The sequence below is a fragment of the Rhinolophus ferrumequinum genome, chromosome X (genome assembly GCF_004115265.2).
Source record: "Rhinolophus ferrumequinum isolate MPI-CBG mRhiFer1 chromosome X, mRhiFer1_v1.p, whole genome shotgun sequence".
Taxonomy (NCBI): Eukaryota; Metazoa; Chordata; class Mammalia; order Chiroptera; family Rhinolophidae; genus Rhinolophus; species Rhinolophus ferrumequinum.
In genome coordinates this window covers 86,544,851-86,558,099 of record NC_046284.1, presented here as the reverse complement: position 1 = coordinate 86,558,099, position 13,249 = coordinate 86,544,851, and the positions used below count along the sequence as shown (strand labels likewise).

Below are 13,249 nucleotides of genomic sequence, written 5' to 3'. Positions count from 1 at the left end.
GTCTGATACTCACACGGGGTTGGGAATCATGCCTGTTCTCACCAGCCAGACTGGAAAAATAGGGCATTGGGTAGAGAATTCAGGAAGCTATTGCCTCAGTAGTGGGGAATAATTAGATACACCTAGAAGGATTTTGGAAGCAAGACCTGTAAGAATCAAACTGTTTCCAAGTAACTCAGTTGTGTCCCAGAACAAAATTCAAGGTAATCTATAGAAATGCATAAATATCCAGTACCCAACAAAGTTAAATTTACAATGTCTGGTATTCAATCAAATATTACCAGGCATGCAAATAGGTAGGAAAACAGAACACATAACGAGAATAATCAAGCGATCAACCAACCCAGAACCGATACAAATATTAGAATTAGCAGACAAAGATATTTAAAAACTTATTATAAATGTATTCCACATGCTCAGGGAGCTAGTCGAGACATGGAAAACATAAAAAAAGGCCCAAATACAGGACTTCCACTTCCGGGAAAATGGAGTAGATGCACTTTTCCCTACTCCTGTCATTAAGTACAACAACAACAGCACAACAACAACAACCTGGAAATGATATTTATAAAACAAGCTCAGTTGCTTAGAGCGCAGTGCTGACAGCACCAAGGTTACCGCATGGGCCACTGTGAGTTGTGCCCTCCTTAAACAAACAAACAAGATGACTCTGAAAGGTGGAGTGTAGAAGGCAGACTGGCTAGGGACCTCAGGACCCCAAAAAGAGCACACTGGTGAGTTCCATGGGTTTTCTTTCTGCCTCACGTATCTGAGACTGTGCTAGAGAACCTGGCAACCTGGGAATGCCAAAGAGCCCAGACAAGGAAGAAGACCCTGCTTTCTCTAGTCAAAGAACCAGGAAACTTTTAGAAAATAGTTGAACCAGTAAACCTTTAGAAAATAGTTGCTTTATTGCATCCAAACAGTATAGACAAAAAATGTAGCCCAACGCCCACCCACACTAATACATGCCAAGTGGGGAGCTTGTATTTTTACCCTCAACAGGCTCTAAAAGTCATGCCAAACCCCTGCCAAGGTGGTGTCAGAAAAAAATTATTATGTAGTCAGGACTTTTGTCCCCAAGGAACAAGCTCTCCCATATGTGGCATCAATAGAGACCATGCAGGAAGCGTGACTTCCTTTCTCACACAGTGGCCAAACCAGTTGTCCCTTCCAAAGGTGGAAACGTTTGTGTCAAATTCATTAATAAATGGAGAGAAGCAATGAGCTGAGAGTAAAAGAATGAAGAAATATGTTATGCAACAAGGAAAATCCATTATATTGGTGCCCTGGGAGGCTCAGAGCAAGATATGATATTGTCTCTTAGTTATACCAGATGCCTGAAAGAATGAAGCCATATGTTGCTAAGACTCCTCCTACTGACAAATTTGAATGGAAGCCTGCAAACCTGAGTTGCTTTGGGAGATGAACTGGACCAATTGTTGATGACTGAGTGGGACTCTAGTAATGTGCCAGTGTCTTTTGAGTATTTTATTTTATTATTTGTTTTGTTTTATTTTATTTTATTTTGGAAAGAACACTTAGGAGATCTACCCTCTTAACAAAAATTTAAATGTACAGTATATTATTGTTGACTGTAGATACAGTGTAGTGTGTAGTTTACATCTACACACTACGATATGGTGGAACACTGGCATTGTTGCTAAGATTATATTTATAGTGATGGTCAAATATATCAGAAAATTGAGTTAAAGACTTTTCAGGATATAATACTGGTGATGGAAAATGGCTGGCTTGAGGAAGAAGTGGAGTTAGCTAACCATCAGCTAATTTCTATGCTGCACAAGTTTATCATAAGGTACAAATAGAAGTAGATCAAAGGGAAAGAATAATCAAATTAGTATAAAAATATAAAAATGCATGTAATGGTTTTATAGGATGAATTCATTTTTTACTATTATTGTATGTCATATAAATGCTATACTAAAACTAGATGCCCAAATATATTTTGCTGTGAAAGAGCCTGGGCCAAAGGCTAGGGATAGCCTGCGTAGTGAAGTATTTAACCTTACCCAAAGGGATGTCTGGCCTTTGCCCTCAGCTTCTGGAAGATAATCTCTAGGCCCTGGGAAAGCCATGCCTGATAGGCGTGTCTTTGTTTACCTGGGGGCCTGTGCCATTCAGATAGAAACTATCTGGCTTAGTATGGAGGCTCAGAGCCACATCAACAACATCCTTCATCATGTTGTTGAAGGCGGCTTTGGGTCTTGAAACTTGGCCTCCTGAGGGTTGGAAACTGAGACCAGCCATGTGAGCAGTCAACTGTGCCTACATGATGGAGCCCCATTGAAGGTTCTGGACAAAAGGCTTGGGTGCGTTTCCCTGGTTGGCAGTACTCCAAGCTATTGCAATCAATGCCAGGAGAGTAATGCTATCTTGATTCTGTGGGGGAGACGACAACTGGCAGCTCTGCATTTGTTACCTTCCTGGACTCTGCCATATGTGTTTTTCTCCTTGGCTGATTTTAATCTCTATCCTTTATCTGTAATAAAATGTAACTACGAGTATAATAATTTTCAGTGAGTTCTATGAAGCCATCTATTGAATTATTGAACCTGAGGGTGGTCTTGGAGACCCTGCAGTTGGTGTCAGAAGTGAGGGCAGTTTTGTGTGGGGACTGTTTCCTCTTTTTCTGTACAAGATAAACATACAAACATCAGTTGATTTGCTATATACTAGTAATTAACAAGAAAGTGAAATGGAAAACCAGTACCACACAATAAAGTGGAAGTAAGACAACACCAAGTAAAATAGCATAAAAACTATGAATACTTAGGGAAAAATTTGTCAGCAGATGTGAAAGAGCTGAACCCTGAACACTACAAAATATTGCTGAGAGAAATTGAAGCGTACTTAAAGAAATGGAGAGATATACCTTATTTATGGGCCAGGGAGCTCAGTATGGTTAAGATTTCAATTTTCTCCAAGTTGATCTATAGATTCAAACCAATCTCAATAAAAATCACAGCTGCTTTTTGTCGTCGTCGTTGTCGAAAGGGACAAACTTATTCTACAATTCATATGGAATGTAAAGGACCTGGGGAGCACTTGAGATGTTGCTCCCTGGCATATGACGTCAGTTTGGCTCAAACCCATAAACATTCAAAAATAAATAAATAAATAAATAAATAAAGGACCTAGATAGCTAAAACAACTCTGGGGGCGGGGGGGAAACTTTGTTGAGGTATAATTTACATTCCACATTTAAATTGATAGTTACAAAATAGTCATGGGGATGTAAAGCATAGTATGGGGGAATATAGTCAATAATATTGTAATAACTATGTAGGGTGTCAGATGGGCAGTACATTAATCGGGATCACTTTATAAATTATATAAATGTCTAACCACTATGCTGTACACCTGAAATTAATATGAAATGATACTGAATGTCAACTGTAATTGAAAAATAAAAAAATAAATTGTACCATTCAACAACCTTAATTTTGTAAATGAAACTTTATTCTTAAATGTACAACAGGCTCCAAGACAACACCTTATTCTAGCTATAGGTGGCAACAGGTGTTATGGCAGGGAATCCAGATGTTTAAACAGGAATGGAATTAAGGATCACCTCAATGACCTTTATTAAATTTACCTAGTTGTGCAATTGTCACCACAAATTCTAGAACATTTACATCACCCCAATAAGATCCCTTGTACTAATTTACAGTTAATGACCATCCCCATTCTCATCCCCCCAGACAAACCCTAATGTACAGCTCTCTATAGGTTTGCCTTAACAGACATTTCATATAATATACAAATACAATATTAGATCTTTTGTGTCTCACTTCTCTCACTTAGCATAATACTTTTGAGGTTTATCCATGTTGCAGTATTTACAGGCATACCTTGTGGAGATATTGCAGGTTTGGTTCCAGACCATTGCAATAAAGAGAGTATCGCAATAAAGCGAGTTGTAATCTTTTTGCTGGTGGAGGGTATTGCCTTCAGTTTGTAAAAAAAGCAACACCTGTGGAATACAATAAAAGGAGGTATGCCTATGTTAGTATTTGTTCCTTTTTATTGCAGAATATACCACATTTTGTTTATTTATTCACCAGTTGATGGATATTTGGACATTTGGATCTTCTCTACTTTTTGCCTCATATGATTAATGCTGTTATGAATATTCAAGGACAAGTGTTTGTGTGAACACGTTATATATCTTTAGGGTAGGTAATAGGAGTGGCGTGGCTGGGTTCTACAGTAAATTTATAATCAACTTTTAAAGAAACTGCCAAACTTTTATAAAGTGGCTACACCATTTTAATGTATTCACACCAGAAATGTATGACAGTTTCTGATTCCCCATATCCTTGTCAACACTTGTAATTGTCTTTTTTATTATAGCCATTTTAGTACATGTACTGTAGTATTTCATTGTAGTTTTAATTAGAATTTCTCTGATGACTAATGATTTTGGGCATCTCTTCCAGTGCTTATTTGTATATCTTTTTTGGTGAGATGTCTCTTCAAATCTTTTCCCCATTTTTAAACTGGGTTATTTGTCTTATTTTTATTGAGTTGTAGGAGTTCTTTATATATTCTGGATACAAGGTCTTTATCAGATACATGATTTAGAATGTCTTTTCTTTTTTTTTTTAATGATGTCCTTTGAAGCACAGACCTGTTTGGTTTTGATGAAGTCCAATTTATCATTTTTTTTCTTTATGGATCATGCTCTTGGTGTCCTAAGAATTCCTTGCCTAACACAAGGTCAGAGAGATTTTCTCCTATGTTTTCTGCTAAAACTTTTATAATTTTAACTTTTATATTTTCATCTCTGATCCATTTTTGAGTCAATTTTTAGTATGGTGTGAAGTAAGATTTAAATTCGTTTTTTTTTGTGTGTGGATACCCAATTATCCGTGCACCAAATGTTGAAAAACATTCCCCATTGAATTTCCTTCACACATTTGTAAAAAAAATATGTTTACCATAAGTATGAGGGTTTATTCTTGGACTCTATTCTGCTCCATTGATCTATGTCTCTATCCCCATGCCAGTACCATACTGTCATGATTACTGTAGTTTTATAATAATTTTGAAATTGGGAGGTGAATGTCCTCCCACTTTGTTCTTTGGCAAATTCATTTTTGCTATTCTTGGGCTTTTTTATTTCTATATAAATTTTAGGATTAGCTTATCAATTTCTGAGGCAGAAAGCCTCCTGGAAATTAGATAAAGTATTAAATCTGTAGATCATGTGATTTTTCTTTAGCTTGTTAATATGATAGATTATATTGAATGATTTTGAATTTTGAAGCAGGCTTGCATCACTGGAATAAACCCCACTTGATCATGATGTATAATCCTTTTATATGTTGCTGAATTCAATTTGTTGATATTTTGTTGAAGATTTTTACATCTACATTCATGAGAAATAATGGTCTGTAGTTTTCTTGTGATGTGTTTGTATGGCTTAAGTATCAGGGTAATACTGGCCTCATGGAGTTAGAGAGTGTTTCTTTCTCCTCTATTTTCTGAAAGATTTTGTGCAGTATTGACATTATTTTTCCTATAAATGTTTAATGCAATTAACTAATTATAATATCTGGCTTTGGGCTTTTGCACGTGTGTGCGTGCGTGTGTGTGTGTAAGATTTAAACTTACTAACTGCTTATATTTATATGTTTATGTGAGGCCCAGGGCTGGGTCTCAGATCTCTGATATCAGTCAGCTATCTTGAGATACTATGGTGGGAGTGGAGGACAAGGAAATAAAAACTAAAACCACACAGATATCACTATACATCCATCATAATGGCTAAACTAAGAAAGATGGAAAATACCAAGTGTTGACAAGGTTGTGGAGCGACTAGAATTTGTATACTGTGCTGGTGGGAGTGTATGTTGGTATAGCCACTTTCAAAAACTAGTTTTATAAGCTAAAACTGACTATTTGGATACTCTATGACTTCACAGTTCAACTTCTACATATATATCTAACAGAAATTCATAAATATGTTCACCAATAGATAGGTACCAAAATATTTATAGCAGCAATATTCCTAATAGCCCCAAGCTGCAAACAACCCAAATGTCCGTCAACAGTAGAATAGATAAATATATTGTAGCATATTCACACAATGGAAGATAATATGACAATGAGAATGAATTATCTATAACTATATTAACAATATAGATGAATCTCACATTCGTAATGTGAATGAAAGAAGATGAACACTGAAATATGAAATATAATTGACTCAATTTATATGAAATATCAGACAGACAAAACTAATCTATGCTGTTAGAAGTCAGGACAGTGTTTACTCTTGGGGGAGCAGTGGTAAGGACTAGGAGGGAGCAAAGGGAGTGCCTCTGGGGTGTGGTCATGTTCTGTTTCTTGATCTGAGTATGTTCAGTTTCTGAGAATTGAACTCTATGCTTTGATATATGCATTTCCTATATGCATTATACTTTAATAAAAAGGTCTAAAATAAAATAAAATTGCATGCTAGAAAGAAAACCCCTTTTCTTATAAGTACCATAAAAACACAAGGGAAAATGAGGAAGTGTCTATATATCAGTGCTCAAAAAAAGCAGTGCTCTTTCTAGAGAAGTCTTCCAGTTATTCAACTGTAATAAACTATAGTCATATCTTAAACTAACCAACAGTAATGCAAAATGACTTTATCCCATAGCAATCTACACAAAACTACTCTTACTATGCACATAGAAAATGAATATATCTTAACAAAATTGAAAGGAAAACACAATTAAAATTTTACATATTGAAATCCAATTTCTCAATCATTCTTTTTCAAACAAGAATCCCAAAGAAAGTAGAAGCTTCAATGGATGAGACTGGGAGTCTAATGTCCTGTGGCTCAGGGTCAGTTACTAAGGGGACAAGAAGTCTGTGGTCTGCAACTTACATAAATGACAGCTTTTGGGGTACAGGTTAGAAGGTATACATAGTTTGTTTTGAGTGTGAATCATCCCCTGCTGCCACAGCATGGAATTAATGAGGGAACAATCGCCACCTTTAAATGTGTGCAACATTTAATAACTATATTCTTGTAACGTAGGCTAGACTTTTGCCTAATTTGTCAGTGAATAAAGTCAGACTTTAAAAATTCTATTTCATTAAAAAATATATATATACCATGGTGACTTCTCAAATGGAAGAGAAAGAACAACTCTTCATGGCAGCCTTTTCTGTGTCTTAAATGTCAATGATTGCAAAAACTTCTGGCTTTGACTCGCAGATCTGCATCCCCAAATAGGTTTTTGCCTTGACTTCAGTGCCCTGCAAGTATCTGGACAATGAAAACTCTTCTCCCCACCCTAGAACTTTGAAAAAATTTTGGGTCAGTATTGAGTACTTTTACATCCCAGGGTATGAAAAACTAATTAGTGCTAAATTTATAAAGTCCTTTATCCAAAAAGTGAAACATAAGAGACCACACGTTATCTCCTGGGGTCTCTATTTCTACCATTTGCAGGAGCTTGAGAGTCACTATCGGAATCATGAACCCAAATAGGACTATTGCTCAAATGCTTTATCAAAGTCTCCCTGTGCATATAATTGCATACCAACTGTGGTGATGCAGTTACTGGTATTTGAAGGATACTTGGCTTTGTCTTCTGTTCACCGAAGTTTGTCGTATCTCCTTCCTCTGCACAATGACTGCAGTATCAGGCGCTCCTCTTCCCCACTATGAGACATCTGATGCATGCCGAATTGTAATTTTCTGATGAAGGCTTTTTCAGTCACTGCCTTTATAAAGTTTTTCTACACTATGAGTTTTCTGATGTTTAATGAGATTTGATCTGTCAGTGAAGGCCTTCTGACATTCTGTACAAGCATAGGGTTTCTTTCCTGTATGAATTATCTGATGCATACTTAGTGTTGCTTTCTGGATGAAAGCTTTTCCACATTTACTACATTCATAGTGCCTCTCTCCAGTATGCGATTTCTGATGGATAGTGAGGCGTGACTTCCAGGTGAATGTTTTTCCACAGTCACTGCATTTGTACGGTTTCTCTCTAGTATGGATTTTCTGGTGTGTTATGAGATTTGACCTGTCAGTAAAAGCCTTTCCACATTCAGCGCATATATTGGGTTTCTCTCCTGTGTGAATTTTCTGATGCACACGCAGTTGTGACTTCTTAGTGAAGCATTTCCCACAGTCACTGCATTCATAAGGTTTCTCTCCAGTATGAATTCTATGATGTGCAATGAAGTGTGATTTCTGGATGAAGGCCTTCCCACATTCAGGACAGACATAGGGTTTCTCTCCTGTATGGATTCTCTGATGCACACTTAATGTTGATTTTTGGATGAAGGCTTTCCCACATTCATTGCATTCATAGTGTCTCTCTCCAATATGAGATTTCTGATGTATTTTGAGGCGTGACTTCCAGATGAAGGCTTTTCCACAACCATTGCATTTATAGGGCTTCTCTCCAGTATGAGTTTTCTGGTGTTTAATGAGATTTGACTGATCACTGAAAGCCTTCCCACATTCAGCACACATATAGGGTTTCTCTCCAGTGTGAGTTTTTTGATGTGTGGTGAGATTTGTTCTATGAGTAAAGACCTTTCCACATTCTGTACATATATAGGGTTTTTCTCCTGTGTGAATTCTTCGATGCACATGGAGTTGTGACTTCTTAGTGAATGATTTCCCACAGTCACTGCATTCATAAGGTTTCTCTCCAGTATGAATTCGCTGATGTGTATTGAAATGTGATTTCTGGATGAAGGCTTTCCCACATTCAGTGCATACATAGGGTTTCTCTCCTGTGTGAATTCTCTGATGCATCCTGAGTGCTGATTTTCTTGTGAAGGCTTTCCCACATTCATTACATGCATAGAGTTTCTCTCCAGTATGAGTTTTCTGATGTATATTGAGGTCTGAATTCTGGGAGAAGCCTCTTCCACATTCACTGCATTCATAAGGTTTTTCTCCTGTATGAATTCTCATATGTCTAAAGAGATATGACCTGTGGAAAAAAGCTTTTCCACATTCACTGCATTTATAGGGTTTCTGCCCAGTATGAATCTTCTGATGTGTAATGAGGTTTGACTTGAGAGTAAAGGCCTTTCCACATTGAGTACATATATAGGGTTTCTCTCTTGTATAAACACTCTGAGCTACATCAATTTGTGGGTTCTGAGTGAAGACTTTCTCACGCTTGTTGCATTCATGGGATTTTTCTCCAGCACGAATTCTCTGATGTTCAAAGAGATGTGACTTCTGGGTGAAGCTCTTTACATATTCAGTACATACGTAAAGTTTTTCCCCAGTATGAATTTTCTGATGGTGGATGAGAACTTGTTTGTGGCCAACATGTTTTTCACATTGATTATGTTCCCAAGTACTTGCTCCTGTATTAGCATTCTTATTCTTAGTAGAGGAAGAGTTATGGGCAAAGTTGTTGCCATTTTCAAAAATCTTATCAAGGTTTGTTGTTGCATTGCTTTTATTATGATTATGTAAGTTCAAAGTGTGCTTCAAACTCTTTCCAAATGTTTCACAGCTATGGAGTCTTTTTATTGAAGGACCAAGCTTGGTACTCACATGAATTATTCTTTCAATATTTTTACACCCATAGCCCCTCTCCTTAATGAATACTTTCACATGACTTAAAGGGTTATTTTGGTTTTCTTGATATCTCTCTAGCTGGTCATTATCTTGCCATAATTCTTCTAAAATGGAACACAATGACTCTTCTATGGATTGACCAAATTTCTCACAGTGGAATGAAACTTCTTCAGAAATTCTCTGTTGTTGGGTTTGCTCAATGTCCTCATCTAAAAAGAAAAAGAAAAAATGAAAATGTCTCAAAGAACAATTAGCAGAGGATAGAGGGTACATGTAGTTGAGACAGGATGAACACAGAGAAATAGAAGACTTCATATGACAATAATGAAAATAGTAATAATGCAGTAATACAAAATTCTTCTAAAATACTTACTATATGCAAAACAATCATATACCATTTGTGATGCACCAGGTACTGTTCCAAGTGCTTTACACATAATAGCTCATTTAATCCTCACTAAACTCTAAAAGGTAACTATCATTATCAATCATGTTTCACAGATGAGGAAACAGAAGCAGAGAAGTTACGTAACTTGGTGAAGATCAAATAACTAAATCAGTGAGAGAGATGGGATTTGAACCTATATCCACTACTAGGAGGTCTGGATAGTGAGTAGAGTAACCAGAAGAAGGAATTGCAATCTGTTAAAGGGAAGCCTGGCATGCAAGAAATATTTCAGATTGCATGTCCTTATTACATATCCGCTCTAAAACCTTACTAATCTCTCTGCTTCCTCTTGCTTTTCCCTCTGAACCGTTATGAGCATAAATATTTAATATATGTGTCTCACACACCAGTTCCTCTATATTAATAGGAAAAACTGTTGCAATATCAGCCAGCTTGACAAAGACAAACAGTAAGTAGGTATCTGTGCTCCAACTCTATAGCCAGCTGCAAGTCTTCCTTGGGCCCAGGAATATATGCTTTTAACAAGTGTAAAATAGGAGAGGGAAAACCATCTACAGCAGAAACTTCAAGCCATCCACCCAAACCTTTTGACCTCTCCTTTTATAGTAACAGAGTGTAGCTGGGCAAAACATTGACCAGCTTCACTTTGTTCTCAGCAGTGGAGTATGAGCAGAAGTGATATGTGCCACTTCCAGGCAAGGCATTAAAACGTGGGCAAATATTCTCCATTCCTCCTTCCCTTCCCACTGAACTCAACAATGACCCAATATTAACCACACAGCTGACAACAATGCCCTAGGAGATGGCAGACCAATGCTTTGGGACATGGTCCCTGAACGATGTGTCGGGGTAAGAGTTGACTTGTTGAATGGAACCATTCACCTCAGAATTCTTACATGAGAGGATACACATTTGTATTAAGTTTGCTGTTTTGCTCCTCTGTGTATATTCAAAACAGATTGTCCTCAATATTAGCTCTAATTTCAGTATACCTCTAGGGAGGTTGTATCTGCTATGACTTTATAAAGCAGATATGGTACCACTCATTTTGACACTCAATTTGGAAGTTTTGTGTTATAACAGAAAGAATTAATACTCGAAGGCTAAAATTGTTACCATTTCACGCAGTTGTCGTCCCTTCCCAAATATAATCTATGGTCCTTTGAATTCCTCTGAAGAGACACTTGAGAAACCCTTCTGAGAGAAAGCAAAATATTCTCCTCTGTCTATCTCTCCAAATTCAATACATTTAATTCACTAAATGTTTTCCACACTTTGCTTCATAAAACTGAAGTATTCAGTTTTCTATGAATGCTTCCTGGTTCGAGTGGGCTTACTCAGCATGCTCTTCCAACAAGGGCAGCTTGTCTAGCACCAGGCTCCTGCAGTGTGGGTAGCTTTGCCAACATCTGGCTCCTGATGTACACGCAGCTTCCCCAGCAGCCAGCTCTTGCAGTGAGGGTGGCTTCTCTAGAGCTCAGCTCCTGCAATGAGTGACTTCTCCAGCACCCAGCTCCTGCAGCACGAGTAGCTTCTCCAGCTCCAGGCTCCAGCAGTGTATGGCAGCCAGCAGCACCCAGCGGTTAACCCTGGCAACCCTCTCAGATGATTGGTAGTGGAATACCTCCAGCAAGACAGTTCCCCATGATTAGCTCTTTCTGGAACCCGAGAGGGCAGATTTCCAGCAAGGTCAGCCAGTGTGGCAGCACAGCAACTCTTCTGCCATGCCGTGAACCATAGCTGTGCCCTCCCAACAAAGTCTGGATCTCATCCCTCAGAAGCAGGGGAGGCATTTTCTTGGATGCTCCAGTACAGTCCTAGAGGTACTGGCTGTTCCTTATTCCTGCTATTCCTGTTTTCTTTAGAGTTCTCTTTACTTGTACTAGCCAATCCCTTGTTACTCTGATCCCACGATAGCTAGTGGTTCTTTATGTTATACTTTCCCTGTTCAAATACGTATATGGTTTCTCTCTCCTGATCAAAGGGTACGAACTTCCAGTTATAAGATTAAAAAGTTCTGGGGAGCTGAGGTATGGTATGGTGATTATAGCTAATGATACTGTATCATATACTTGAATGTTGCTAAGAGAGTAGATCTTAAATGTTCTCATCGCAGAAAAGATGGTCACTATGTGTCAGGATGGAGGTGTGAGCTAACACTACAGTGGTAATCATGTTGTAATTTATAAATGTATCAAATCAACACATTGCACACTTTAAACTTATATAATGTTATATGTCATTTATATCTTAGTAAAGCTGGGAAAAATAGCATAAAATATGGCATACCTAGGGATAAATCTGATAAAAGATGCACAAGACCTGTACACTGAATGGTAGAAAACATTGCTGAGAGGAATATAATTGTTCATGAATTGAAAGACCCAATAATATTAAGAAGACTTCGATTATCTCCAAACTGATCTCAGTCAATGTAACCCCAATCAAAATTCACTTTTGTAGAAATTAAAAAACTGATTCTAAAATTCATATGAGTATACAAAGGACTTAGAATATCCAAAACAATTTGAAAGAAAAGAAAACAAAGTTGGAGGACTAATGCTACATTTCAAATTTATTATATAGCTACACTAATCAACACAGTATAGGAATGGTATAAAGATAGACGAATAGATCAATGGAACAGAATGAAGAGTTCAGAAAGAGACCCACACACAAAATGATAACTGATTTTCAATAAAGGTACAAAGGGAATTCTGTTAAGAAAGGACAGTTTTTAAAATAAATGATGCTGGAATGACTATATGGTCACATGCAAAAAATGAACTTCAATCCACACTTTAAATCACACACAAAAATTAACACAAAATGGATCACAGAACTAAATATAAAAGCTATTTAGATTAGGTAAAAATTTCTTAGCTAGAACACCAAGAGCACAATCCATAAAAAAAGAAAACAAAATTCTCTATATAAAACTGAGCAAAAGATTGGTATAAAAAGAGATTTGTACAAACACTCCACCAAAGAAGATATATGAATGTCAGATATTAGATGTTAAGGAAATGCTAATTAAAACCATAGTAAGAGGGGTGGCCAGTTGACTCAGTTGGTTAGAGCGCAGTGCTCATAACACCAACGTCCCCGGTTCGATTCCCACGTGAGCCAGTGAGCTGCGCCCTCCACAACTAGAGGAGGACAACAGCTTGACTTGGAGCTGAGCTGCGCCCTCCACAACTAGATTGAAAAAAGCAAAACAAAACAAAACAAAAAACGACTTGATTTGGAGCTGATGG

At 37.4% G+C, this 13,249-nt stretch overlaps 1 protein-coding gene and 1 pseudogene across 2 annotated transcripts in view; both read right to left on the bottom strand.

Moving 5' to 3' along the window:
* Window positions 1-4,598: 4,598 nt before the first annotated feature.
* On the bottom strand, window positions 4,599-7,710 carry LOC117016840 (protein archease-like; annotated as a pseudogene).
* ZNF41 (zinc finger protein 41) overlaps window positions 4,599-13,249 on the bottom strand; it is a 50,633-nt gene continuing 41,982 nt past the window's right edge. The window contains exon 4 of one of the 2 annotated variants that reach the window (XM_033119178.1): window positions 4,599-9,792. In XM_033119178.1, the coding sequence (XP_032975069.1) occupies window positions 7,742-9,792 (2,051 nt within the window). In that variant the 3' untranslated portion in view covers window positions 4,599-7,741. The remainder of the gene's footprint in view (window positions 9,793-13,249) is intronic. The other variant, XM_033119169.1, reaches the window with a different exon arrangement.